Source organism: Cnephaeus nilssonii (assembly GCF_951640355.1).
Source record: "Cnephaeus nilssonii genome assembly, chromosome: 21".
Lineage (NCBI taxonomy): Eukaryota > Metazoa > Chordata > Mammalia > Chiroptera > Vespertilionidae > Cnephaeus > Cnephaeus nilssonii.
In genome coordinates, this window is record NC_137092.1 from 17,571,634 (window position 1) to 17,594,937 (window position 23,304).

At 38.1% G+C, this 23,304-nt stretch overlaps 1 protein-coding gene across 1 annotated transcript in view; it reads left to right on the forward strand.

Moving 5' to 3' along the window:
- Positions 1-243: 243 nt before the first annotated feature.
- The window catches only part of MROH9 (maestro heat like repeat family member 9), a gene marked incomplete at both ends in the record, with an annotated part of 76,937 nt that continues 53,876 nt past the window's right edge, over positions 244-23,304 (forward strand). The window contains one exon of the mRNA XM_079762047.1: positions 244-285. Coding sequence (XP_079618173.1) covers positions 244-285 — 42 coding nt within the window. The remainder of the gene's footprint in view (positions 286-23,304) is intronic.

The window sequence follows — 23,304 nt, forward strand, 5'->3', positions numbered from 1 at the left end:
TCTGAATAAGATATGGCTTTCTTTGAGGAGTTTAAAATCCTTTGGAAATTAAATGTAATATAAGGAGCCTGAGCTTTGGTGTCATATACTCGGTTCAAATCTCACCCTGCCTATTATATGTCTGGCACTCTTCATATGCTGTCTCATTTAATCTTCACATCAACCGTTAAGGTCATTATTTATGAATGAGGAAATTAAGTTCAAAGAGGTAACTAACTTTCCTAAAGTGACTTGTCAGACACGATGGCGCTGGGAAATGACTATAGGACTGAGTCCAAACCAGAGGTATAACCAATGTCTAGGTGGGATCTGAATGTACCATTCATCGGCAAGCACTCCAGACAGCCAATTTATGTCTATTGTAGTTCTCTGTCTTGCAGATATGCTCTGAAGTTAAAGGTGGTGCTCCGTTGTTTTTTTGGGGAGGAAAAAAAACACTCTTAAATGAGGAAAAAGCTCCATCTGATGGCAATTAATGCAGAAGGCGAGAACATTGAACAAACTTTTTTGGTTATCCATCCATTCAATAAGATTTATTATACCTCATATATGACAGGCATTGTGCTGAACAGAAAGAAGAATGCATGAGGCTCAGTGTGTGCTATGGAAGAGCTGTGGCCTGTATGTGACGATGGCTGCTATGTATCATATGTCTACTAACTGTGAGACATTTTGCATAAATCATCTGTAATCCTGAAATGGCGCAGCATGCAAGTATTTTTGTTCCCATTCTATGGATGGGGAATATGAGGCTTTGAAAGGCTATGCCCATAGCACACCAACAAAGTCAAGGTTGGAAAGCAAGTCTGAGCCCAATGTTTGTGTTCTGTTCATGGTGTCACTCAGCCACATCTATCTGAAACCTAAACTTGATTGAGAGAAGTAGTGTCCATCAAATGTTCTTCTATTTTCTACTCCAGCCACTTAACTCCCATTCTCCCCGGCACCACATGCCTGCCACAGTGCTACCAGTATTCCAAACAAGTGGCTATGTTTATTTAGACACTTAGTGAATTTGCATAATGTATTTTCAGTTCTGTGACAGAGCTATAACCATGCTCATCAAGTGAATGATCTTGAGAAATCTGAGATCTGAGCATCATTCTTCAAGTTCTGTGAGCCCTAATAGGCAGCTCTCTTGCCTGTTGTGAGGAACAGGTTATATGATGTAAATTCAACGTATCTATTTCCAATACTTATTATATAAGCGAGGCACTCCCACATGTTATTTTATGACTTTCATTTTGTAAATAATGAATTTAAAGCTCTAGTACATTGTTCTGAGTCATTCGCATTATAAGTGTAGGTTCAAGATTCAAATCCCAGCTCTTTCTGTCCGGCACAGTTTTAAGTGTGTATCCCAATTTCAATGTATGTTCAAGGGTATGTCCAAGTCTAGAATACTTTCCGCTACACCAGATGTGAATACTCTTGGGTTTGGTATGGTGAGAACTACTTTTATTTAAAGGATTTACTCTCTTTCTTCCCTTCATTCCACATCTATGATGGTTTTGGGAATATTTTACGTCTATGCAACCTCTGCTTTTTTCCTTGGTGTCTCATAATTACTGGTCCTGACTCCAAGCTCTCATTCTATTCCCAGAGGCCATCCTTCACCATGCTATGGCCTGTCTCTCAGTTAACTTTTCATGAGAAATATCTCCTTTGTGGCATTTACCAAAGGGGAAAAAAAAATCCCAGGCTTCTCTAAATAGCATAAAGTAATGCTTTTCTCATAGTCTTAAAAAGGGTTTTTTCCATTTTTCTTTTCTTTTTTTCTAAGTTGTATGACTTGTCTCATTAGTGGGTCCTAGACAGTTTGCCACATGAAAACTATTCAAGTAAACTTTCTTCATGTCTTTAGTATGACTAAGACTGATTTACTCTCCTTCGCCGTGGGTGATCTCTCGGGAATATGTTATTATTTTCAGAAAGAAGAAAATATCAAGTTAAACATCTGAGATTTATTTTTAAAATTAAGGTTTCTGATAAAACTCAGTAGAGGTGAGTACCTCATTTGGGTGGGGCCACAATAGTTATGCCTGTCACCTTATGAAGTGCTCTGCAACAAATTCTATTTTTCTGTCTTGCTTTCATAAACCCATCCCCACTTGAAGGCTTCATTGAGGTGACCCTTGAACTGGAAAATGAGAGTGTGTTGATAGGAAAGGGGCCATTGCTACATTCAGAAGCTGTTACGTAGTTTTGGAGTTCTATCAAGGGAAAGGGAGAAAGGCAGACTAAGACTACTGTGGAAAAGATGTCCTAATCTTTTCAGAAACTATCCTAAATCAATGCTTTCAACTAACACTTCTGTGTGCAAAGTAGTGAAAAGCGAGGCATCTGAAAGACCAGAGGTCAAATCCCATGTCAGCTACGTAACTGCAAGAGGCTTAGTATCTCTGGGGTTAATAATCATTACTACCGCACGGACTATGGGGTTTAAATGAGATAAAGCAAGAAAAGCACTCAGCACAGTGCCTCTTGATCTTTAGTTCAGCAAATATTCTAGCTGTTGCTATCATTATTATTATTTATTAATTATTTTATTTTCTAGATGTAAATCTTCAGGCAAGTCCAAGTGTTATGATAGGACATTTCCACTTGGGTATCTAGTCATAACCTCAAGTTTGAACCCTGTACAGCGGAAGTGGATTTCTCTGAGATCAATAGGAGAGGACTGATAGGACAAATAATATTGACCTAGGTATAGATTTAAATTGTTCACTGACAACAATCAATTATGCATTTTCAGTGCAGGTGCCTTGAGACTATTAGTGTTTAGTCCCCACAGGCATAGGAGGCTAGATTTCCAAAATGCAGAGAAATTCTATGATTCAAAGTGCCAGCATTCACAACCTTAAGTAAGCACAGGATATAAATCCAATGTTTTGAGAGGAAGAGAGTTTGGCAAGAAGAAATTTGGAAGCTATTATATGATGCTGGGAGTGGTTTGGAGAAGAGAGCTGTAAATTGAACATTTGACTAATTATCCAGATTCTGAAACACAGACCTTGCATCCAGAAACTTTTAATTTTAGTCTTTTAGTAGAATTTACTAAAATTCTATATAATGTTTTCTTAAACAAGTGGCATTAACATTTGTGGTACTGCCTAAAATCACTCCCCAGAAGTAATAAAGGATATACACCCCACCCCAACCCAACCAACCCCACATACAAGAATATCCAAAGTGAGGAAAAGCTAATTATTGGTAGAATTTGAATATTGAATATAACCTTAAAAGAAATTATTAAGCCTTTTAAGGGCTTAATTACTCCAAAAACATTTAAAAATAGTCTAAAAGTTCAATTGCAACACTCCACTCACTACCCATACAATGAGGAAATAGATGTGGGGACTGGTTAATATTTTACTTTTGACTTGTACTGGACCCTATGTCCAGCCATCTTAAGAATGAAGACCATAAATATAAAGGCAGGTGAGTGAGTGTAGGCATAGCTCACACCACTGGACAGAGCTCAAAGCCCATGCAACTCTGGTGAGTCAGAAGTAGTATGGCTCAGGCGTGTTCTCTGTGTTTTTGTGTGTGTACGTCTCTCTCTGTGTGCGCACACATGCACGTGTACAAATAATCAAAAGTAAATTTATGCATACTTATTCATCATTAATGCCCATGAGTGATCAATAAATTATACTGTATCAGCCTGATTGCTACTATTATCATTAGGAACCATTAGTCCATCAAAAAAGTATATTTGTTTGAGTTGCTAAGGTGCTATATGTGCAGTTGCTTTACTCTTCTGTTTCTAAAACCAAGTTTAAGGTAATGGGAAGAAGCCACTTCTTGGGTAAAGTACCCCATTCAGTATTTCTATGCCACCATAGCATTTACCATCCTGTATTGTAATTGTTTACTTGTCTCTACTGACCATTGGGTCATAAGCTCTAGGGGGCAAGCAAGCAGCTGTCTTTGTTCAACATTTTTTATCTCTTGGTACAGTGTGCCATGTGCTAGATGCTCAAGAAATAAATATTTATTGAGAGAAATAAGTATCATTCCAATATGTTACATAAGACAACACAATACAACTATCTTTAATTATTATGATCTCCATTAAAATGATCTACTGAGAAAAAGTACAATGCCGACCACCACTTACAAATGTGCCAGCCCAGGCGATCTGCTGACTTTTCACATTATCTAATTTGGGGATTTACATTGAGATCTCCACATGAATGTGTACAATATGAGCTACAGGGAATATAAGCACCCTTCATGGTGGGAGGTGGGCCTGTACTCACTGCCTATACACACACTCAGACACATTAGTGCTGGACAACCTTGGATTTAACATCGAAATGGTTTCACTGTGAAAGCTCCCCAAGGTTGTGAAATCTAACTGAAATTAAAGTGCAAAATAAAAATTACCAGGGAAAAAATATGGTTTTTTCCTCTGCATAAAAAAAAAAAGATGATTTCCCCCCAACAACCCTTCCCTTCCTCCCCCCTCCCCCCCCCCCCCCCCCAGGATATGGGGCCATAATGATTCAATTTCTCTTGCACCAATCAGCATCGGCCTGTGAGATCCAGACCTGGCACATGGAAATTTCAGCCTTAAGTCAAATATTATTTCAAAGTTAATGACAAAATCTATTTTTGCAGTGGTCTTGTTTAAAATATTTCCCCTTAATACTCTTGAAATGCTGTAATTGAAAGCAGTTATTTGAGATGCCAGTGCATACTTCTTTAATTATGTCCTGGCCCATCTGTTTCCAATGAAAGGGCAGTATCTGTTTGCAGTTACCAATCTTATGAAAAACAGGCTTGTCCCGAAATAGATTGGAACTAAAACCAGAAAGCATTTCTTTCAGAGGCATCCTTTCAAGCCAATTAACTTTAATCATTATAGAAATGTTTATTTCCCATCTTAGTCTCTCTTCACATGTAAATTCCTTCAGGGGAAAAGATCTCTTTTTGTGACTGTTTGAATAGTTCCAATTTGGATTAATCAGAACCTGCTGGCCTGTTTATGTTCCAATTGTGAATGCTGGCAGCTTCCTTGATGCAGGAAGCACACAGCCTGCGAGGAGAGGAGACCTAGCAGGGCAGCACACACACACACCTACTGGGCAGAGCAAGTTGGCTTAACCTCCTGGGTCCCACGCTGGCTCCTGTGCTGTCTTCTAGGGTGGGAACTGATGATGGGTGAGGGACTAAGATTCCTCAGCCACGTCACTATGAAACCCATCTCCTCTAAGGAGCCAGACATTCTTTTGGACCGCAAGCGCCCATGTCACTCTCATAAAAGCTATAAAAAGGCTTGGTGACCTTGCAAAATGCAGTATCTGTGATGGTAACTTACAGCAATATCACACCACCTATGGAAGAGGTAGTTCTAAATTTCCTCTGTTCTTCAGGGAAATTTTCTACCCACAGGTTTTTTTAAAAAAATTGTTTATTGCAAATTTTTAGTTATTAAGTACCTTCACTCCTCCAAAATGTAAGTTCCTCCAGTGCAGAGATTTTGGCTGATTTGAACACTGATACATCCCAAAGACCTAGAATAGTATCTGGTACAAATAGACCCACAGTGAATATTTGTTGCATTTATTCATTCTTCTAGACATTGGGGATATGTTCACATAAGACAAAGTCTCTTCTCTTATGGTAGCTTGGAAATGAAAACAAAATGGACAAAAGACAAGACATATCGACCATAAGCATTATGAGGGTATAAAAACAAAGTAGACAATGTCTGATGATGCAAAGTGTCTGGGTCAGAGTTGGTGTTTAATAAACATTTTATTAATTCAGCTCAGCAAGCAGATGTGTCTTGGCCACCACCTAAGAAAGCTACCATTTACTGAGCCTTTAATAAGTTCCATTCATACACATGAGTTCTTCTAATTCTTAAAACAAACAAGTAAACACCCCGTGGAGTAGATTTTAAATATCTCCAATGTTTATATGCCGAGCTGGAGCTTATGTATGGAAAATAACTTGCTGGGGATAATCAGTTAATGAACGCCAACACGGGATGAGGAATTCAGGTCTGTCTTTGTTGAAAGTTGATATTCACACATGCTATCTACTGTCTCTTCTGCACCATTCAGTGTCCTTCAGGGCTTGCCTCTAACGCATCAAAGCTCAGGGATTTCATGCTCACGTATTTAACACTCTGAAACCACAGTATCATCATCTGGGAAACAACAGTTTCATTCCCATTTCTCCCTTGAAGTTCCTGGGTGTTACACCGACTGGAACTCCTATTACCAACGCCATCCTTCAACTCTGGCTTTCTGAAGCTAGAGTATCTATATTGAATCTCACGGGTTCTGTCCAAGAAGCAGATATTCTCCTGTTTCCCAAGAATCATGAGGGTGAGTGATATATTTCTTCCCTTTGTAGTCGAACTGTTATTCTGTCAGGATGGATGGACTTGGCAGGCTTGAATTAAAGAAAACCACCCATCTATTCCATGTTTTCTTTCTCTGATTATTTAAATACACGTGTAACAAAATCCCTTACACCTTCATAATCAAATTCCATCCCCAACTTTCCAGAAATCAGTCTAGAATTCACTTGGGAATGTCAAGTGGGAGGCAGTACAGAGTGTCGCAACAATGAGAAACATGGAAGGAAATGATGGAAAGTTGGGAAAGAGAACCGAAACACAGTGATTATGCAGTGGCCGAGCATCTTAACACACTCAAACAAATGAGTGGCTTCTGAAATTATGTGGTCAAGGAGGAAGTTGGTCTCCATGTCCTTGAGCCCGACATTCAGGGACTATGACTCACATGCTGGGTCTGGAGCAGACTAGTGAGTTATGAACGAACTACAGGCACTTATTCTGCATTAGAGTGTCTATGATTTATTTGTCAACTGTTCATTTATCACTTCATAATATCAGTCACCACTTCTCAGTCTTCATGCTCAATGTACTAAGTGCTATCTTAGCAGCAAGAGAGGTGGATCTCTACCCAGAGAACATTCCATTCAAATTCATTAAACGCACAGATACACAAATGTGAGATAAAGGGAAGAGCACCCTCAAGAAAATAGGAATGTCTACTGAAAAGTCAGTATGTTAAAGTGAAAGACACTAATAACAATAACAAAAACAGTAATACCATTTATTTAGTTTCTACTATGTGCCAGGCACAGTGCTAGGAGCGCCATAGTGGTTTTATAAGGACCCTTTGCAATGAATGTTCTTATCCCTACTTTACAGATTAAAAAAATTGAGGCTCAAAGAGATGAACATTTTTAAGTGCCAGAGCTAGTAAATGAAAGAAGCAAATTTAAACCCAGCTCTTTCTGCCTCCCAAACCTCTGATCTTTCTATATTAATGCAGTATATGCTAAGGATATTAGTAGAAAATGTGGTGCAGAGAACTCTGGCCATTGAAGGAATATTAAGAAAATAGAAAAGTGCCTGGCCTGTGTGGCTCAGTGTTTGAGCATTGACCTATGAACCAGGAGGTCATGGTTCGATTCACAGTCAGGACACACATGCTACTTACAAGACACCCAACTGAAATAAAATCACACAGGTTGGAAATGAAGTTATGAAAAAAAAGATATAGCATATAAGTTCTAACCAAAAGAAGGCTTATTTTGTAATGTTAATACCTGATAACAGGATTTAGAGCAAGAGAATTAATGCACAGCCCGGCCAGTGTTGCTCAGTGGTTGAGCATCGACCCATGAACCAAGAGGTCATGGTTCAATTCCTGGTCAGGGCACATGCCTAGGTTGTGGGTTTGATTCACAGTAGGGGGTGTGCAGGAGGGAGATGATGGATGCTTCTCTCTCATTGATGTTTCTATCTCTCTATCCTTCTCCCTTCCTCTCTCTTTAAAATAAAAACATATTTTAAAAAGTAAAAATATAGAATTAATGTACATAAAATTTGATACAACATAACAATATAAGGAGAAATCAACCAGAGAAGTAATGCAAATAAAACATGATACAACAAAATATAAGGAGAAATCAACCAAGAAGAAATAGTAATCACAAATGCATATGCACCTAAAAAGCATAGTTTCTAATATATAAGTAAAAACCCAAATAGACATCTTCATCAAAGAAGACCAAAAAGAAGCAAGAATATAGGAGATTTGGACCAAACATTATCAAGGTTAGTTCAATATCCATATTTCTATCTTTATACCTATAGAGATGATCCTTTTCCCTCTAGTTAGAAAATGTACATTTTTTTCAAGAATATAAAATGTATTCAATCACATAGTAGTATAAATTAAAATATCAATAACAAAAGGATAACTAAAATATGCCAGGTATATAAAATTTTTTAAAAATTTGAAAAAAACTATGGTTTATAGGAGAAATGATAAATAAAACAAATATATATACAACTAAATAATGATAAAAATACTAAATTTTGTATTTGTGGGATTTGGCTAATGTCATACTTATGTGGAAGCAAGTACAAGAAAAATTAACTCTAAAATAGAACAGAAATTATAAGACTTAGAAAAAAAGACAACAGAAAGTATCAGATACTTTAATTTAACAAATAGATGAAATTAATTGTTAAAGAATGAGATGATACTTTTTATGCTATTTTAAAGAAAATGCCCAACATTTTACTTGAAGAAGAGAAATAAATTGCTGAATGTGAGATAAAGATTTCTTATGTATCAGAGTTATTACTTTTTAAAAATCCCTCTAACTTTAAAAGAAATATATGAAGAAAATTTTTTGTGTCATTGTCATGAAAAAACACACCATATTTCTAATTTTAGTACACTTTTTTCTCTTGGCCACCAACATTGAAGCAATTGGTACTGCTATACTTCCTTAGTCCTCCCAATCTTCCTATTTGTGTTGCTTATATTATTTTTACTTGTTTTAGGGTTATAACACTTATATTGTATTTTGCAACCATAATTCCTGTACCTGTTAAATTTTGTTCTATTTTTAAATGGATTCAATACTCACCAGTGCTTGTTTTTAATTTTACCACAACTTTGCAATCTGGTGGTTCCTAACTTCTTTAAAAATCGCTTAGTTGACTGGTTTTTATTATTGAATGTTTTAGTCAAGAAGTCTTCATTTGAGTCTTTTACTTTTTTTTTTCACATATGAGGTGTCTGCCTTTTCTCCTATTTTTTATGAATGGCAATTTTGCTAGGTTCAATATTCCAGAGTTGACATTTGTTCCTATAGAACTTTGTAGACATTGCTTCATTACCTCCTGGAATTTCCCCCCATCCTTTGGTGACTCACTTTTTCTGCCTAAAGCAAGTCCTTAAAAATAAATTTTTAATTCAGTAATTTAAGCAGGATTCTAGACAACACTAATTTTGTATCATTGTTTCTCATGTATGCAAAGTGCCATCTCAAGTTGTAAATCATTCTTCATTTCAGAATTTTTTATTTTTTATTTTTTACTGTAGTAGATCTTTAGAGGAGGTCTTTATTTCAGGGATGCCAACTGTCTTCAATGCTAGATTACATTTGTCTATCATAACTATCAGCTCTGCTCTAATTGCTCAAATCTCTTGTCTGTGATTATTTCAATGTCTTCCCCCGCCTCCTGCCATGCCATGATCCAGTTTTTTGCCATGCCTATTCCTTTCCTTGGCCTTTCTAATTTATTTATGAATTCTCCATGCTGTTATTTTAGTTTACAATCTGTTTCATTATTTCTACCACTTCCCTTCCATCTCCTTTTGCCTCATCCCATCTTTGGGTTCATATTTTTACAAAGTTGTTTCCTATAATGAAGCACTATGCAGCATTATACCAGGCTAAGAGAGTAGAGAGAAGCAGGGGTGCCGATCCCCCATGACACCTAAAATGGAACAAAAGTCATTTTTAAAAAAATGAAAACTCTACATAAAGCACATATGGTGCATGTGTTAAATGAAGATGAATTGTTACATTACTGAGATGGTTTACCTGTGGTCCTAGAGGTGAAAAGGAAAGACTTAAAAATTTTTAATGTCCACTCTAAGCAGAAGTACTTAAAAATAAATTTAGACAAAGCATTGTATTACCTGAATTTTATAGTTGCATGTATGTGTCTATATATCAAATTATCTGTTTCTAGAGGGGAATTATGCAATCCAATGTAACTCCTTTTAATCCAGTTTATTTGGTTTATATCAATTTAGTTCAGGTCAGATCAGCTCAGTTCAATTTAACTGAATAGAACCACTTGCTCTAATCTTGGTCCACTTTCATATTCGTATGAGAAAGTAAAGTCCAGCCCCAGATAACAGATAATAGTTCTGTTGCCAATATTGGCTCCAGGCATCCCCTCCCCCACTTCCCCACTTACTCACTTGACCAGCTTTGTCCAGCCCTCATCTCCTGCATCTTTGATCTTTTGGCTTTGTGGTCCAGCTCCTATTACCTACCTCCTTTAGATTCCTTTTTGTTTTGACAACTTATTTGGACCAATTTCTGTGTCCTTCCAATTTCAGTCTATTTCACTAATCTGTTGACGTCTTATAATCCATTCAATTTTAATGACTGCAACTCAAAATGAGAGAACTTTGGCTAAAGACTATTTCTAAAAAATTCACCAGCCTATAAGACTACTAGTATACCTTGACCTCCCTACCAGTGTATATACGCACTATGTTGCAGTGAGGCATAAAATGGCAGAGAAAGACCATGTATAATGTCGACTGAAAATTGCCTCCTTGTGAGGCCTCTTTGTCCTTCATTGTTTACACCCTAATTGGAGAGAGCCAGAAAGGCTGCCCAACCTAGAACTCCTTTTATGTGTGCTAATGCAATTCCTACAGAATGCATCGGGAGAGGCAAGCACATAACTGAGCATCAGCATCAGTCCAAAGTTCTCAGAATAAATTACTTTCCAAATAGTTCAAAGAGATTAAAAAAAAAAGGCAGACAGACTGTATGGCTGGCAAAAGTTGGCATCAAAGGCAGATGATGGATTTGAACAGCAGTTTGCTGTATTTTTATGCTTTGAGTGACAGCATAAGTGTCTTCCTGTTATTCTTGGCAAGGCAAAAAACTCAAAATTTGCCTTTGGGTTTTTTTTTTCTTTGTTATTTTTTAAAACTCTAGTAATGCAGTGTTTTCCAAAACTGAGAAAAAGCATGAAGTCACCTTCTCTATTTCTCTGTCCAAAGAAGTATTCCCTATGATGAGTATTCTAGGACCTTTAATTACAGTAATGCTCTCACTACTCTCTCTGAGACACGTCTCGTAGTGATTCTTATTATCAGATCTAGTGATTCTTATTATCAGATATTTCTTTCTGTTTCTGATTTTCCTTTCTGAATTTCTAAAATTTCTACCCATATTTCTCTGAACTACATATGTCTATATCATGCTATAATCCTGATGTGGGGTTATGACCCTCATATTAAGAAAGGCATTTAAGCATTTCCCTCAGTTAATGGACTAGGAATGGGGATAATTATATAGAAGGGTGTAGGATGTTATAGGGTCTGAGTGAGGACTTCCTAACCCCCAAGGTGTAACATCTGATTAAAGTAACATTAGATGGCACCTTGAAAGGAAAATAAAGCATCAAAAGGCACCATGGTGGACGAGTATACTAGTATGAGGACAGTTCCAACTCTTCCTTGTGGTGGGGAGAGCAGGTCACCAACTAATTAGCTTAGCATTTATTGGGTCTTTATTTGATTCTCATTCTGTTCTAGAAGGTCTTTCCATGCTTTCTGTCAAATCTTATACGTTTCCTGCCCTGTGTGAGTTATGGGAGTTGTTTAGCTCATAGCTTCTCAGTAGTTGTTCTTCCCCCAGTAGTTGTCCTGTACCCAACCTTGTAGAATCTTGCCCTGAGCATATGCAGCTTATGATTTGGCCAACACTTCAATACAGATTTCTTGAGCTGACAAGGAAAGATATTCACTTTAGCACTCATATTAACATTTTACTGAAGATCCCACCCAGTTAAATAAGGCAAGAAAAATAAATAAAAGACAAACATATTCAACAGGAAGATATAAGACAGTGTTTTTTCACAGATGACATAATCACATGCATAGAAAGTCCTGAGAAATTGTCAATCTATTATAACTAATATGTAAATTTACCAAGGTCACAGAATATGAGACTAATTAAAATTTAATTTTAATTCTAGATAGTAACAATTAAATTTGGAAAATAAAATTAAGAAAACAATAACATTTACAATAGCTTTCCAAGCATTGGAAACTATTATACATATAAAACTATAAACATTGCTAAAGCTGAAGAGCTAAATAAATGGGGACATATGCCATATTCATAGATATACAAATTTAATATCATTATGATGTCAATCCTCTTGAAATTAATCTATGAATTCAAAGCAATATCAATAAAAATCACCAAGCTTTTTCAATAAGATTGACAAGATGTTTATAAAATCATTTCAAAACCTCAAGTTGGCAGCTCTAACTTGAACAGCCAGTGAACTTACACAGTTCAGTGTGTAAGCCCAATGTTGTGTAATGCCTTCTCATTTCCTTGCACAGAATGCTGAAAAGACATATTAATCTATGCGATTTAATCACATTTATATTTTTCACTCTTCCCTACAATACCTCAATAAAAATCAAGTAATATTTCATCAAGGGAAACCATCAAAAACAAAAGATAACCCACTGAATGGGAGAAGATATTTACCAATGATACATCTGGTAAGGGGTTAATATCCAAATATATAAGGAAATCATACAACATCTCTCTCTCTCTCTCTCTCTCTCACACACACACACACACACACACACACAAAACAACAATCTAAATAAAAAATGAGCAGAGGACCTGAATAGACATTTCTTAAAGATAGCTAACAAACAAATGAAAAGACGCTAAACATTACTAATCATCAGGGAAATGCAAATTTTAAAAAACATAATGAGAACTTGAAGCTAATATAATCTTAATAACCAATGTCACCTCAATAAATTTAATAACATTTTTTAAAATGTTGGTGAGTATGTGGGAAAAAGGGAACCCTTGTGCACTATTGGTAGGATTATAAATTGGTGTAGCCACTATGGAAAACAGTATGTAGGTTCCTGAAAGCATTAAAAATAGAACTACCATATGACCCAGCAATTAAAAAATACTAATTTTAAAAGGCATATGCAGCCTGGCCAGTGTGGCTCAATTGGTTGAGTGTCATCCCATGCACCAGGAGGTTGCCAGTTTGATTCCCATTCAGGGCACATACCCTGGTTGTGGTCTTGATCCCCAATAAGGGAATGCAGGAGGCAGCCAATCACAATGTGTCTCATCAATGCTTCTATCTTTCTCACCCTCTCCCTTCCTCTCTCTAAAATCAATAAAAAAACATTTTAAAAAGAATTTTAAAAAGGTATATGCACCCCTATGTTCACTGCACAATTATTTACAATAGCCAAGATATGTACGTAACCTAAGTGTCCATTGATAGATGATGAATGGATAAAGAAAAAGTAGTACATATTACAGTGGAATATTACTCAGCCATAAAAATAAATGGAATCTTGTCATTTGTGACAACATGGATGGATCTAGAGGGTATTATGCTAAGTGAAATAAGTCATGCATAGAAAGACAAATGCCGTATAATTTCACTTATGTGTGGAATCTACAAAACAAAATAAACTAATAGAGAAAGAAAAATTATGGTTGCCAGATGGAAGGGGAGTTGGGAAGATGAGTGAAAAAGGTGAAGGGATTAAGAAGTACAAATTGCCAGTAATGAAAACAGTCACAGAGTTATTGCAGCAGAGGGAACATAATCAATAATATTATAATAACTTATTAACTACTAGCGTTCCCGTTGCAGGAAAAATCCTGCAATAGGGTTTCCTGCTGCACTCTACCCCGCCCCACCTCCACTCCTCCCTTGTCCCCCAGCCCGCCTTCTCCGCCAGCCCGCCCCACTCTCCTTCCTTCTCCCCCAGCCCCGCCTCTGCTCCTCCCTTCTCCTCCCCCCCCCCCCCCCGGCTTGCTTGCTTCTCCGAAGCTTTGCTCCCTTCAGCATCTCTTGGCTTCTTTCTAAGCTGTCTTGATATGCAAATTAGCAGCCATCTTTGTTGGGGTAATTTGCATGCTCGTCCTGATTGGTTGGTGGGCGTGGCTTGGCTGGTGGGCGTGGCTTGGGCATAGCAAAGGTGCGGTCAATTTGCATGTTTGTCTATTATTAGGTAGGATTATAACCAAATGTGGCACAGCAAAAGATAACTGAGCTTAGGTCTACAAGGGTAGGGAAAGTGGAAGTGTATGGAGATGTTTATCAACTTTCTTTTGTGAAGCCCAAGAACCGATGATGAGACAGTTTTCATAAAATAACAAAACTTTGGCACTAGAATAACATGCCTTTACTCCTTTTTTTCACTGAAGAGAAAAGTTGGCCCAGCAAGGTCAAGCAATTTGCTAAGAATCACACAGGTAGCAATCAAACAGTCCCTAGAATCTAGATATAAAGATTCCAGTAAGACAATCTATGTGTTTCTTATATCTCAGAGTTGTATTTATGTGGAAAGTTCATTCATCCATGAAACCAAATATGACTAGGTATCTTATTCTGAAAATTTCCCAAAAACTGAGAAACAAAGAAAGGAATCAGTGCAGTGGGGCTGAGGAGTCTAGAGCAGACTACCAGAGCATCACTCTTTGGTTAGCAGGAAACTGAATCATTCCCCACCACTCATCTCTTTGTTTTGCAGGGTCAAGTTTCCAAAAGATTTTGTAAGTCAAACCTTAGGCAGTAGAACCTATACTCTTTCTGGTCTCTGCTCTCCTTCCTTATTTGAAACTTCACGGCTAAGGAGATCGCTCTCAATGGTCACCCCAAGAACTCAATAATGACAGTGGTATGGGTCTGTTTGGAGGCATCCGAAAATATCATTTACTTGCCTTAAAATAAATAAAGAAAACATTTGTGTTATTTGAGAATGTCCTAACTGTTCATGGAGAACAACCAAAGTAAACACTTTCTTTCCCAGCTTTCAAGAAGGGTGTATATTACTCGCACTGCCAAGAACAAAGCTTTAATCTGTGATGCACTTGAGAGCTAAAGTGGATTTCAAATACATATTCAGCTTACCTCTTAATTTAGGTCAGTTATTCTTGGAAAATTTCAGTGGCCAAATTGAAGAAATGTTCACAAGGAAATTAAAAATTGAAGTCATTATTTAAGATATTGTCTTTAAAATGAACTATTAATCAAAATGAGCCTTTACAAAAGTCAATCAACCCTTTTTATGTCTCCTCGCCATGTAAATTGGTGCTAGGAAAGAAAACTATGAAGCAGTTACTACTTTTAGAGACCGTTTGCATACAGGGAAGCATTTTGTAAACTAAGCAGTAATTTCAACAAAGTAGTTTAGTGTCTTGAAAACATTTCTCAATAGCAAGCATGCTTGCAAAAGAACCACTGTTCTAGTAATTATTGAACTACTTGTAATCCCCTTAACATCATGTCTTTCCATATGCCTTTTCACGTATTTGTGGCTATTCTTTGCAACTATACAAAGATTTTATAAAAGGTAATGTATTAAAGGCTAATTGCACTGTGGAATCTAAAATCATAGCATCAAACTTGTCATACTCAATTACATTGGGATGCACTTGTCTGTCTTGAACTTTGAGGATATCTTTTACTCAAGCCTGGCTTTTTGGAACATCACACATTGGGAATTTGGAACATACTGGTTTACTGAGCTATGCAGATCTTCCAAATGTTGACACAAAAATCACATTTATTAATATCACTGACAATCTCATCACAAAAGTCTTTAAGTATTGGGAAACTGTTAAACTCATGGTGGTGGATAATACTTTCCAAGATTCTAATTTTCTCTTTAAAACTTTAATTTTACCATTGGCAACAGATACTTGTTTTCCCTGAAGTGACAAACTTCATTTGTTTTTGAGAAAATGTCTGCCAAACACCCGAGTCTGAATAACCATAGTGTGTCATTCTTTCTTGCAAGTAAAAAATATATATATTTCATAAATAAAGTGGTATCTAACTAATATATACAACCAAATGCATAGAGAAAATGTGATATGTATATATAATACACACACAATGAAATATTACACAGCAATAAAAAAAATAATGAAATCTTGCCATTTGTGATAACATGGATGGCCCTAGAGGGTATTTTGCCAAGGTAGATAGGTCAGACAAAGAAAGACAAATACTATATTGTATGTCACATCCTCTTTGTGTGTGTATGCTATCTGGGATAGGTAGGATTCAAAACTCATTCTCCCAGTAAATGAGATCATGTTTTAAAGGCCCACTGGAAATAGTCCTTGAAAAACATTGTGATGAGTTAAGTGTAAATGAATCAGAAGTAGAAGGATTGGGTTTCCCTGGAAATACACATGGTCTGAGAAATGAAGGGAGGGAAAATTTCCACCCAAGGTCCTTAAGAAAGGAGTGGAATGTGTTGCCAAGAAATGACAACCTGTTTTTCCAACACTCATTTGAATTCCCTGCCTTTCCTTTTCAGGCACCTGACAAAAAAAATATTTGATACTCAGATGCTTTCTTCCACCCTGAAGTGTGACTTCATTTCAATGAACTAAAGTCCAGGCTTTCTTCCCATTACACACACTAACGGGGCAATGACAGACCTGCAAGAATAGCTCGTGGAGCAGGAGGAGGCAGGCAACACTCATGAAGTACTGAGATTCTAATGAGCCTTTGATCACTGGCTTCTCACAGGGCCAGTAAGGGTTTATGTTACGCTCCAAGTTAACAGGCAGAAGTTTCCATCCACAATAAAACCTGCTTTCTGCAGGTAAAGGTGTGAATGATGGGGGCGTGGTGTACAAGGTGTACCCTTTGCCTGCTGGTTCACTTGTACCATTCTTCATTGAAAGTCGAATCCTTCCTATCTCAAATATTATAATAATGGAGAGAAGAACGATGGCTCCCTGGGTTTCAGTAACTAAGTGTATTGATTAGCTTTTGTGATGTAACAAATCACAGCATAATTAGTAGCTTAAAACAATAATGATTTATTATTTCTCAGTATCTTTGGGTTCCTTGTGTCTGGCCAGACTCAGCTGGGGCATGATGGCCTCACAACTCTGGGTTGTGTCTATTGTCTTATCCTCCCATTTCTACTTGTTCCAAATTATGTATATTAATCACTCGTTACATTTTTTTGCATATGGCAAGCAATGTTTTGTCTCATATTTTTCCTTAATGTTTACGTACTTAGATTCACAATGTACGGAGTTTTGCACTCTGACTTGGTTTAGTAAAAATTACACTGTTAGAGTTTCTCCACTTAAAATAATTCCCCCAAATGTAATTTTAGTAGATGCATAATATTATTTAATTTGGGGCATACCGCATAATTGAGGTCATCAGTTTTCTTTTGTTGATATTTGCATGATTCCTATGTTTCACAGTATAAATAATACCATGAGGAAAGTCTTTGTAAACAAAATTTTGAATGAATCCTCTATCTCTTTTAGATCTCTTGAAGTGTGATTGCTATGCTGAAGGGCAAGAACTCTTCCAAGGCTTTTTTTTTTCTTTATTGATTAAGGTATCACATATTTGATCCCCCCATTCCCATCCCAAACCCCTCCCCACGTATGCTCCCACCCCCCCCTGTTGCCCATGACCACTGGTTAGGCTTATATGCATGTACACAAGTCTTTTGGTTGATCTCTCCCCCTTTCCCCCACCCTCCCCTACCTTCCCTCTGAGGTTTGACAGTCTGATCGATGCTTCCCTGTCTCTGGGTCTGTTTTTGTTCATCAGTTCATGTTCTTCATTATTTCCCCAATTAGAGGGCAGGAAGGTCCAAATACATGTTCCCAGAAGCAGTGAGTGCAGCCCCACACGGCACCCTCCTGTGGAGCCCCTAGGATCTCACATTTTGATAACAAAAGAAAAAAGAGAAGTGCTCTGAGATGGAAAAGCAGCAGCTCTGAAATGTTGGAGGGGAAGAAATCAGCCCCAGTAAGAACAAGAAGGGAATGAGAGTGACGTCTTGTGGGCAGGACCTCCCTAACTTCACCTCTTCTTCCAGAACCTCATACAGTGTCATATATATATAAGGTGATAAAAATTAGTTTGCATGAGTAAAGCCTATTTTTTCTAATCTTGTCTTTATTTATTAGCCACTGCTTTCCTACAATTAAATCTCACTTAGTTCTGTGTTTCTATCACTTCGGGTTTTGTATGTCTGCATGTGATAAAAACCTAAGACAGTAGATTACAAGTTTATTTATCTTTGTTTATGAGTAAAGTCCAGAGGCAATTGTACAAGGTTGCCAGGTCAGTTCCATGATCACAGAGCACCTCAGGATAGGACTTCCACCCCATTGTCCAGTCTGCAATGATTGTGTCCTTGCTGCAGCCAATAGGCAGAAAGGCAGGGAAGACAAAGCAAGCCTCTCCATTTAAGGATGCTTCCAAGAATTTGCACATGGACCCTAATGAGGAATCCTGGGAAATGTAATCCTTTTTCTAAGTAACCATGTACTCAGCTAAAAATTGGTAATTCTATTATTATCCTAAATAATAAAAGGGTAATATGCAAATTGACCCTAACGGCAGAATGACCAGAACGACCACTCAACCAGTCACTCTGAGGCACACTGACCACCTCTTGGTCTCTTTCCCTGGCCGGCAGGCTCCAATCGCCCAATGGCAAACAGGGAACCAGGGGTGGGTGGTGGGTGGGGGCAGGGGGGGCGGGGCTGGCTGCGGGCAGCTCGGGAAGATGGCCCTGATCGCAGGCCAGGCCTAGGGACTGTACCTGTGCATGAATTTCGTGTGCCAGGACTCTAGTAGAAGGATAATATGCTACAGTATTTAATAACTTTTTAAGGTATATGAAAAGAAATTTTAAGAGTACATTAAAGAAAATAAAAATACATATGAAAAACTTGAGGAAGAACAGCCAGCCAGAAGAAAATGCTAAGCTTGCATCTTGGGATATGCCATCAAATATTCCTAACAAGGACTTCTGGATATGTCAAAAGAATTATTCAAAGAAAGAAACTACTGCCTTCCTCATCTCTTTTTATTTTCCACCCTCTCTAACTCCTGTTAGGGAGTCGAGGAAGAGTTGAGGAAGAAAAAGGGAAGAAACATTCTTTACCTCCTTCTGGAGGCTACCAGATCTCTGACAGTTCTATCCTGGGGAAGAAGCTGAGATTTGGAATGAAATAAGTTGTGTTATTACATAAAATCGGACCATTTTAGTTACTAATCGTGATAGTTCTGCTACTTAAAGTGATTATAGAACTTTTTAGGAGCAACAAGAGATCCTAAGTGTCATAGATGTATCTGAGGGTTTATTCAGGAGCAGGCAAGAGCTTTCCTACTGAGCAAAGTTGGAACGGACAGTGAGAAATAAAAGTAAAGATCACTTGTGATTTCATGAGTATTGCTTATACAAAGCAATGGATACAATACCTCACAGGGTTGGGTGTGTTTTCTTTTGGTAAAGATTATATTAAAAATGAATGTAAGCAGAGGATGAGACACCAGGGCCACATGTGCATAAGAGAGATGACCACGTGAAGAGACAGCAAGAGGTTTGGCCATTTGCAAGCCAAGGCCAGAGGTTTCAGAAGAATTCAGCCCTGTTGGCACTTTTTATCTTGAACTTTGAACCTCCAGAACTGTGAGAAAATTAACTTCTGTTGTTTAAGCCACCTGTCTGTGGTACTTTGTTATGAGAGTGCTAGCAAGCTATTACATCCACCTAGAAGAGAAGTGCTTTCAGTATCCAAATTCAGAGGTATGAGACCTCACTGGATTCCTTTAAGCAAGATTATACCAGATTTTATCTATGAATTTCATAACAGGGTGACAGAATTATATTCCTTGAAATTACATTAATTAATGTAATACTTTAAACAATAAAGAATTTAAATTTTTTTAAAAATTACATAAATTTTAAAAAATGAATGTGAACAGTAGGGAACAAAGCATAAAGATGCATTAAATTAATGTTGGTTTCCACCAGGCCAGTGTAGCTAATGGTTGAGCATCAAACTATGGGCCAGGAGGTTACAGTTTGATTCCCAGTCAGGGCACATGCCTGGGTTGCAGGCTTGATCCCCAGTGGGAGATGTGCAGGAGGCAACTGATCAATGATTCTCTCATCATTGGTGTTTCTCTCTCTCTCTCTCTCTCTCTCTCTCTCTCTCTCTCTCTCTCTCTCTCTCTCTCTCTCCCCTCCCTCCCTCCCCCCTTCTCCCTTCCTCTCTGAAATCAATAAAAATATTTTAAAAATTAATGGTTGGTTTCCTTCCCTTGGTTCTTACTATTCATTCAACAAATATGGATTGAATTCACAATATTTACCAGTTTTGGCTTTCAGAATAAAGACACAGAAGGGGAAAGGGGGATCACAGCAAACAGTAGGGATGGGTTTTTTTAAATCTTATCTCGATTTTCCTTGTCTAAAGATAATTCAATTTACCTTACTTACTCCCACTTGGGGGCCACTGTTAAAATTTCAGACATGATTTCCAGGAGAGACTCCATCACTTGAGACTTGGAATCTCAACTGCATTTCATTGGCATATGTCTTGAGTTTTCTGAGCTCATTTACTTATTTTTCTGTTAAAAACTGATGCCAACTCAAACGGGTCCACACACAGGTATGACAGACAGGATCTGAAACCATTTCCTGGGGGTAATGGGTAGAAACTTCCGTTTTCTCCATTAACATGGAGAATTTCCCTTTCTGCTTTCCTAGTTATACTCTCTAATGCCTACAAATTTTATCTTTAGTGACACCTAGTGGCTCCATGTTGTAACGAGCACGTGGTTAGGCTTTGAAGTTTTCTCTGGCTGAGTATTGGGCCAAAAGAGGCTGGGTTTGGGTTTGCTTTTCATCTTTATCCTTGTCCAATTGTCATGGGAGAAAAAATTACTTTGTATTCTTATGGCAATCCATATTCTCCCACTCCTAGTTGTAAAAGAGAATTTAATATCTGTGTTCCCACATCATTGATGGGATGTCAAAAATCTCTGGAAGAGAGGTGGTATGTGGTAATAATTGTAAAGCAGCTCCCTTCCCCTCCTTTGAAAGCTAGGGAGGTGTTACAAAAGAACACTGGGGGAGAAATGGGGGAAACAATGTCAAAAGTTTCCTTTCTTTGGCTGGAGCAGAGTCATGCTACCAAGTTTTTTAGAGAGGAAGACGCCAATGATTCACATTTTTCTGTCTGGTTTGAACTTGTGATTATTTAAAAGCAAAATGAAAACCAGAATTTGACATTCCAGATTTGAAAGCCATTTCAAGATCATTTTATAACAGACCTAATTGTGGTTCAGCACTTATTTATCCCCTTCTGTCTTTTGTTTTCTCTCTACCCAGAGAATATAAAAAATTGGACAGAGTCAGTAATTCCCAGAGAATAGAATAATTCAGTCCAAAATAACATTCTTCTTTCTGAGTTCTAAATAGAGAGAAGCACAAAAATAATATTCATACCTTATGAATATCATTCATATTTTAAAATTATTTTAAAAGTTAGTCTTTTTTCCTCTTCATTCCAATCCCACCCCCTCCCACCATTATCATGCATTTATCCTCTTAGCCCATGTTTTGTAAAAATAATTTGCTGTTTACATATGCACTCATCAAAAATGTTCTCTGTGTATTTTAATTATATAAATACTAGAGGCCTGGTGCTCAAAAATTGTGCACTGGGGGGGCGGAGGGGGGGGGGGGCGGGGAGTGTCCCTCAGCCCAGCCTGCACCCTCTCCAATCTGGGACTCATCCGGGGATGTCTGACTGTGCTTTAGGTCCAAACCCCTAAACCAGCAGTCGGACATCCCTCTCACATTCTGGGACTGCTGGCTCCCAACCACTTGCCTGCCTGCCTGCCTGATTGCCCCTAACTGCTTCTGCCTGCCAGGCTGATCACCCCCTAATCACTTCTCTGCCAGCCTGATCAACACCTAACTGCTCCCCTGCCAGCCCAATCGCCCCCAACTGCCCTCCCTCCCCTGCAGGCCCAGTCACCCCCAACTGCCCTCCCCTGCCGGCCTGGTCTCCCCCAACTTCCCTCCCCTGCTGGCCGGGTCGCCCCTAACTGCCCTCCCCTGCTGGCCTGATCACCCACAACTGCCCTTCCCTGCCAGCCATCTTGTGGTGGCCATTTGTGACCACATGGGGCAGCCATCTTGTGTGATGGTGTGATGGTCAATTTGCATATTATCTCTTTATTATATAGGGTTATTGTACTTCAGGTAGCATTCTATAATTTTTTTTCTTTTTTTATTTCTTTATTGATTAAGATGTTATATATGTGTCCTTATTCCCCCATTACCACCCCCCATCCCCTCACCCCCCTGTTGTCTGTGTCCATTGGTTAGGCTTATATGCATGCATACAAGTCCTTTGGTTGATCTCTCCTCCTTACCCCCACCCTCCCTACCTTCCCTCTGAGGTTTGATAGTCTGATCAATGTTTCTCTGTCTATAGATCTGTTTTTGTTCATCAGTTTACGTTGTTCATTATATTCCATAAATGAGTGAGATCATGTGATATTTATCTTTCTCTGACTGGCTTATTTCACTTAGCATAATGCTCTCCAGTTCCATCTATGCTGTTGCAAATGGTAAGAACTCCTTCTTTTTTGCTGCAGCATAGTATTCCATTGGGTAGATGTACCACAGTTTTTTAATCCACTCATCTGCTGATGAGCACTTAGGCTGTTTCCAAATCTTAGCTATGGTGAATTGTGCTGCTATGAACATAGGGGTGCATATATCCTTTCTAATTTGTGTTTCTAGTTTCTTTGGATATATTCCTAGAAGTGGGATCACTGGGTCAAATGGGAGTTCCATTTTTAGTTGTTTTTTTTTTGAGGAAACTCAATACTGTTCTCCACATGGCTGCACCAGGCTGCATCCCCACCAGAAGTGCACAAGGGTTCCTTTTTCTCCGCATCCTCACCAGCACTTGTCGTTTGATGATTTGTTGATGATAGCCATTCTGACAGGTGTGAGATGGTACCACATTGTCGTTTTGATTTGCATCTCTCAGATGATTAGTGACTTTGAGTATGTTTTCATATGCCTCTTGGCCTTCCTTCTGTCTTCTTTTGAAAAGTATCTATTTAGGTCCATTGCTCATTTTTTTGATTGGGTTGCTTATCTTCCTTTTGTTAAGTTGTATGAGTTCCCTGTAAATGTTGGAGATTAAACCCTTATCGGTGATAACATTGGCAAATATGTTCTCCCATGCAGTGGGCTTTCTTGCTGTTTTGTTGATGGTTTCTTTTGCTGTGCAAAAGCTTTTTATTTTGATATAGTCCCATTTGTTTATTTTCTCTTTAGTTTCCATTGCCCTAGGAGCAGTATCAGTGAAGAAATTGTT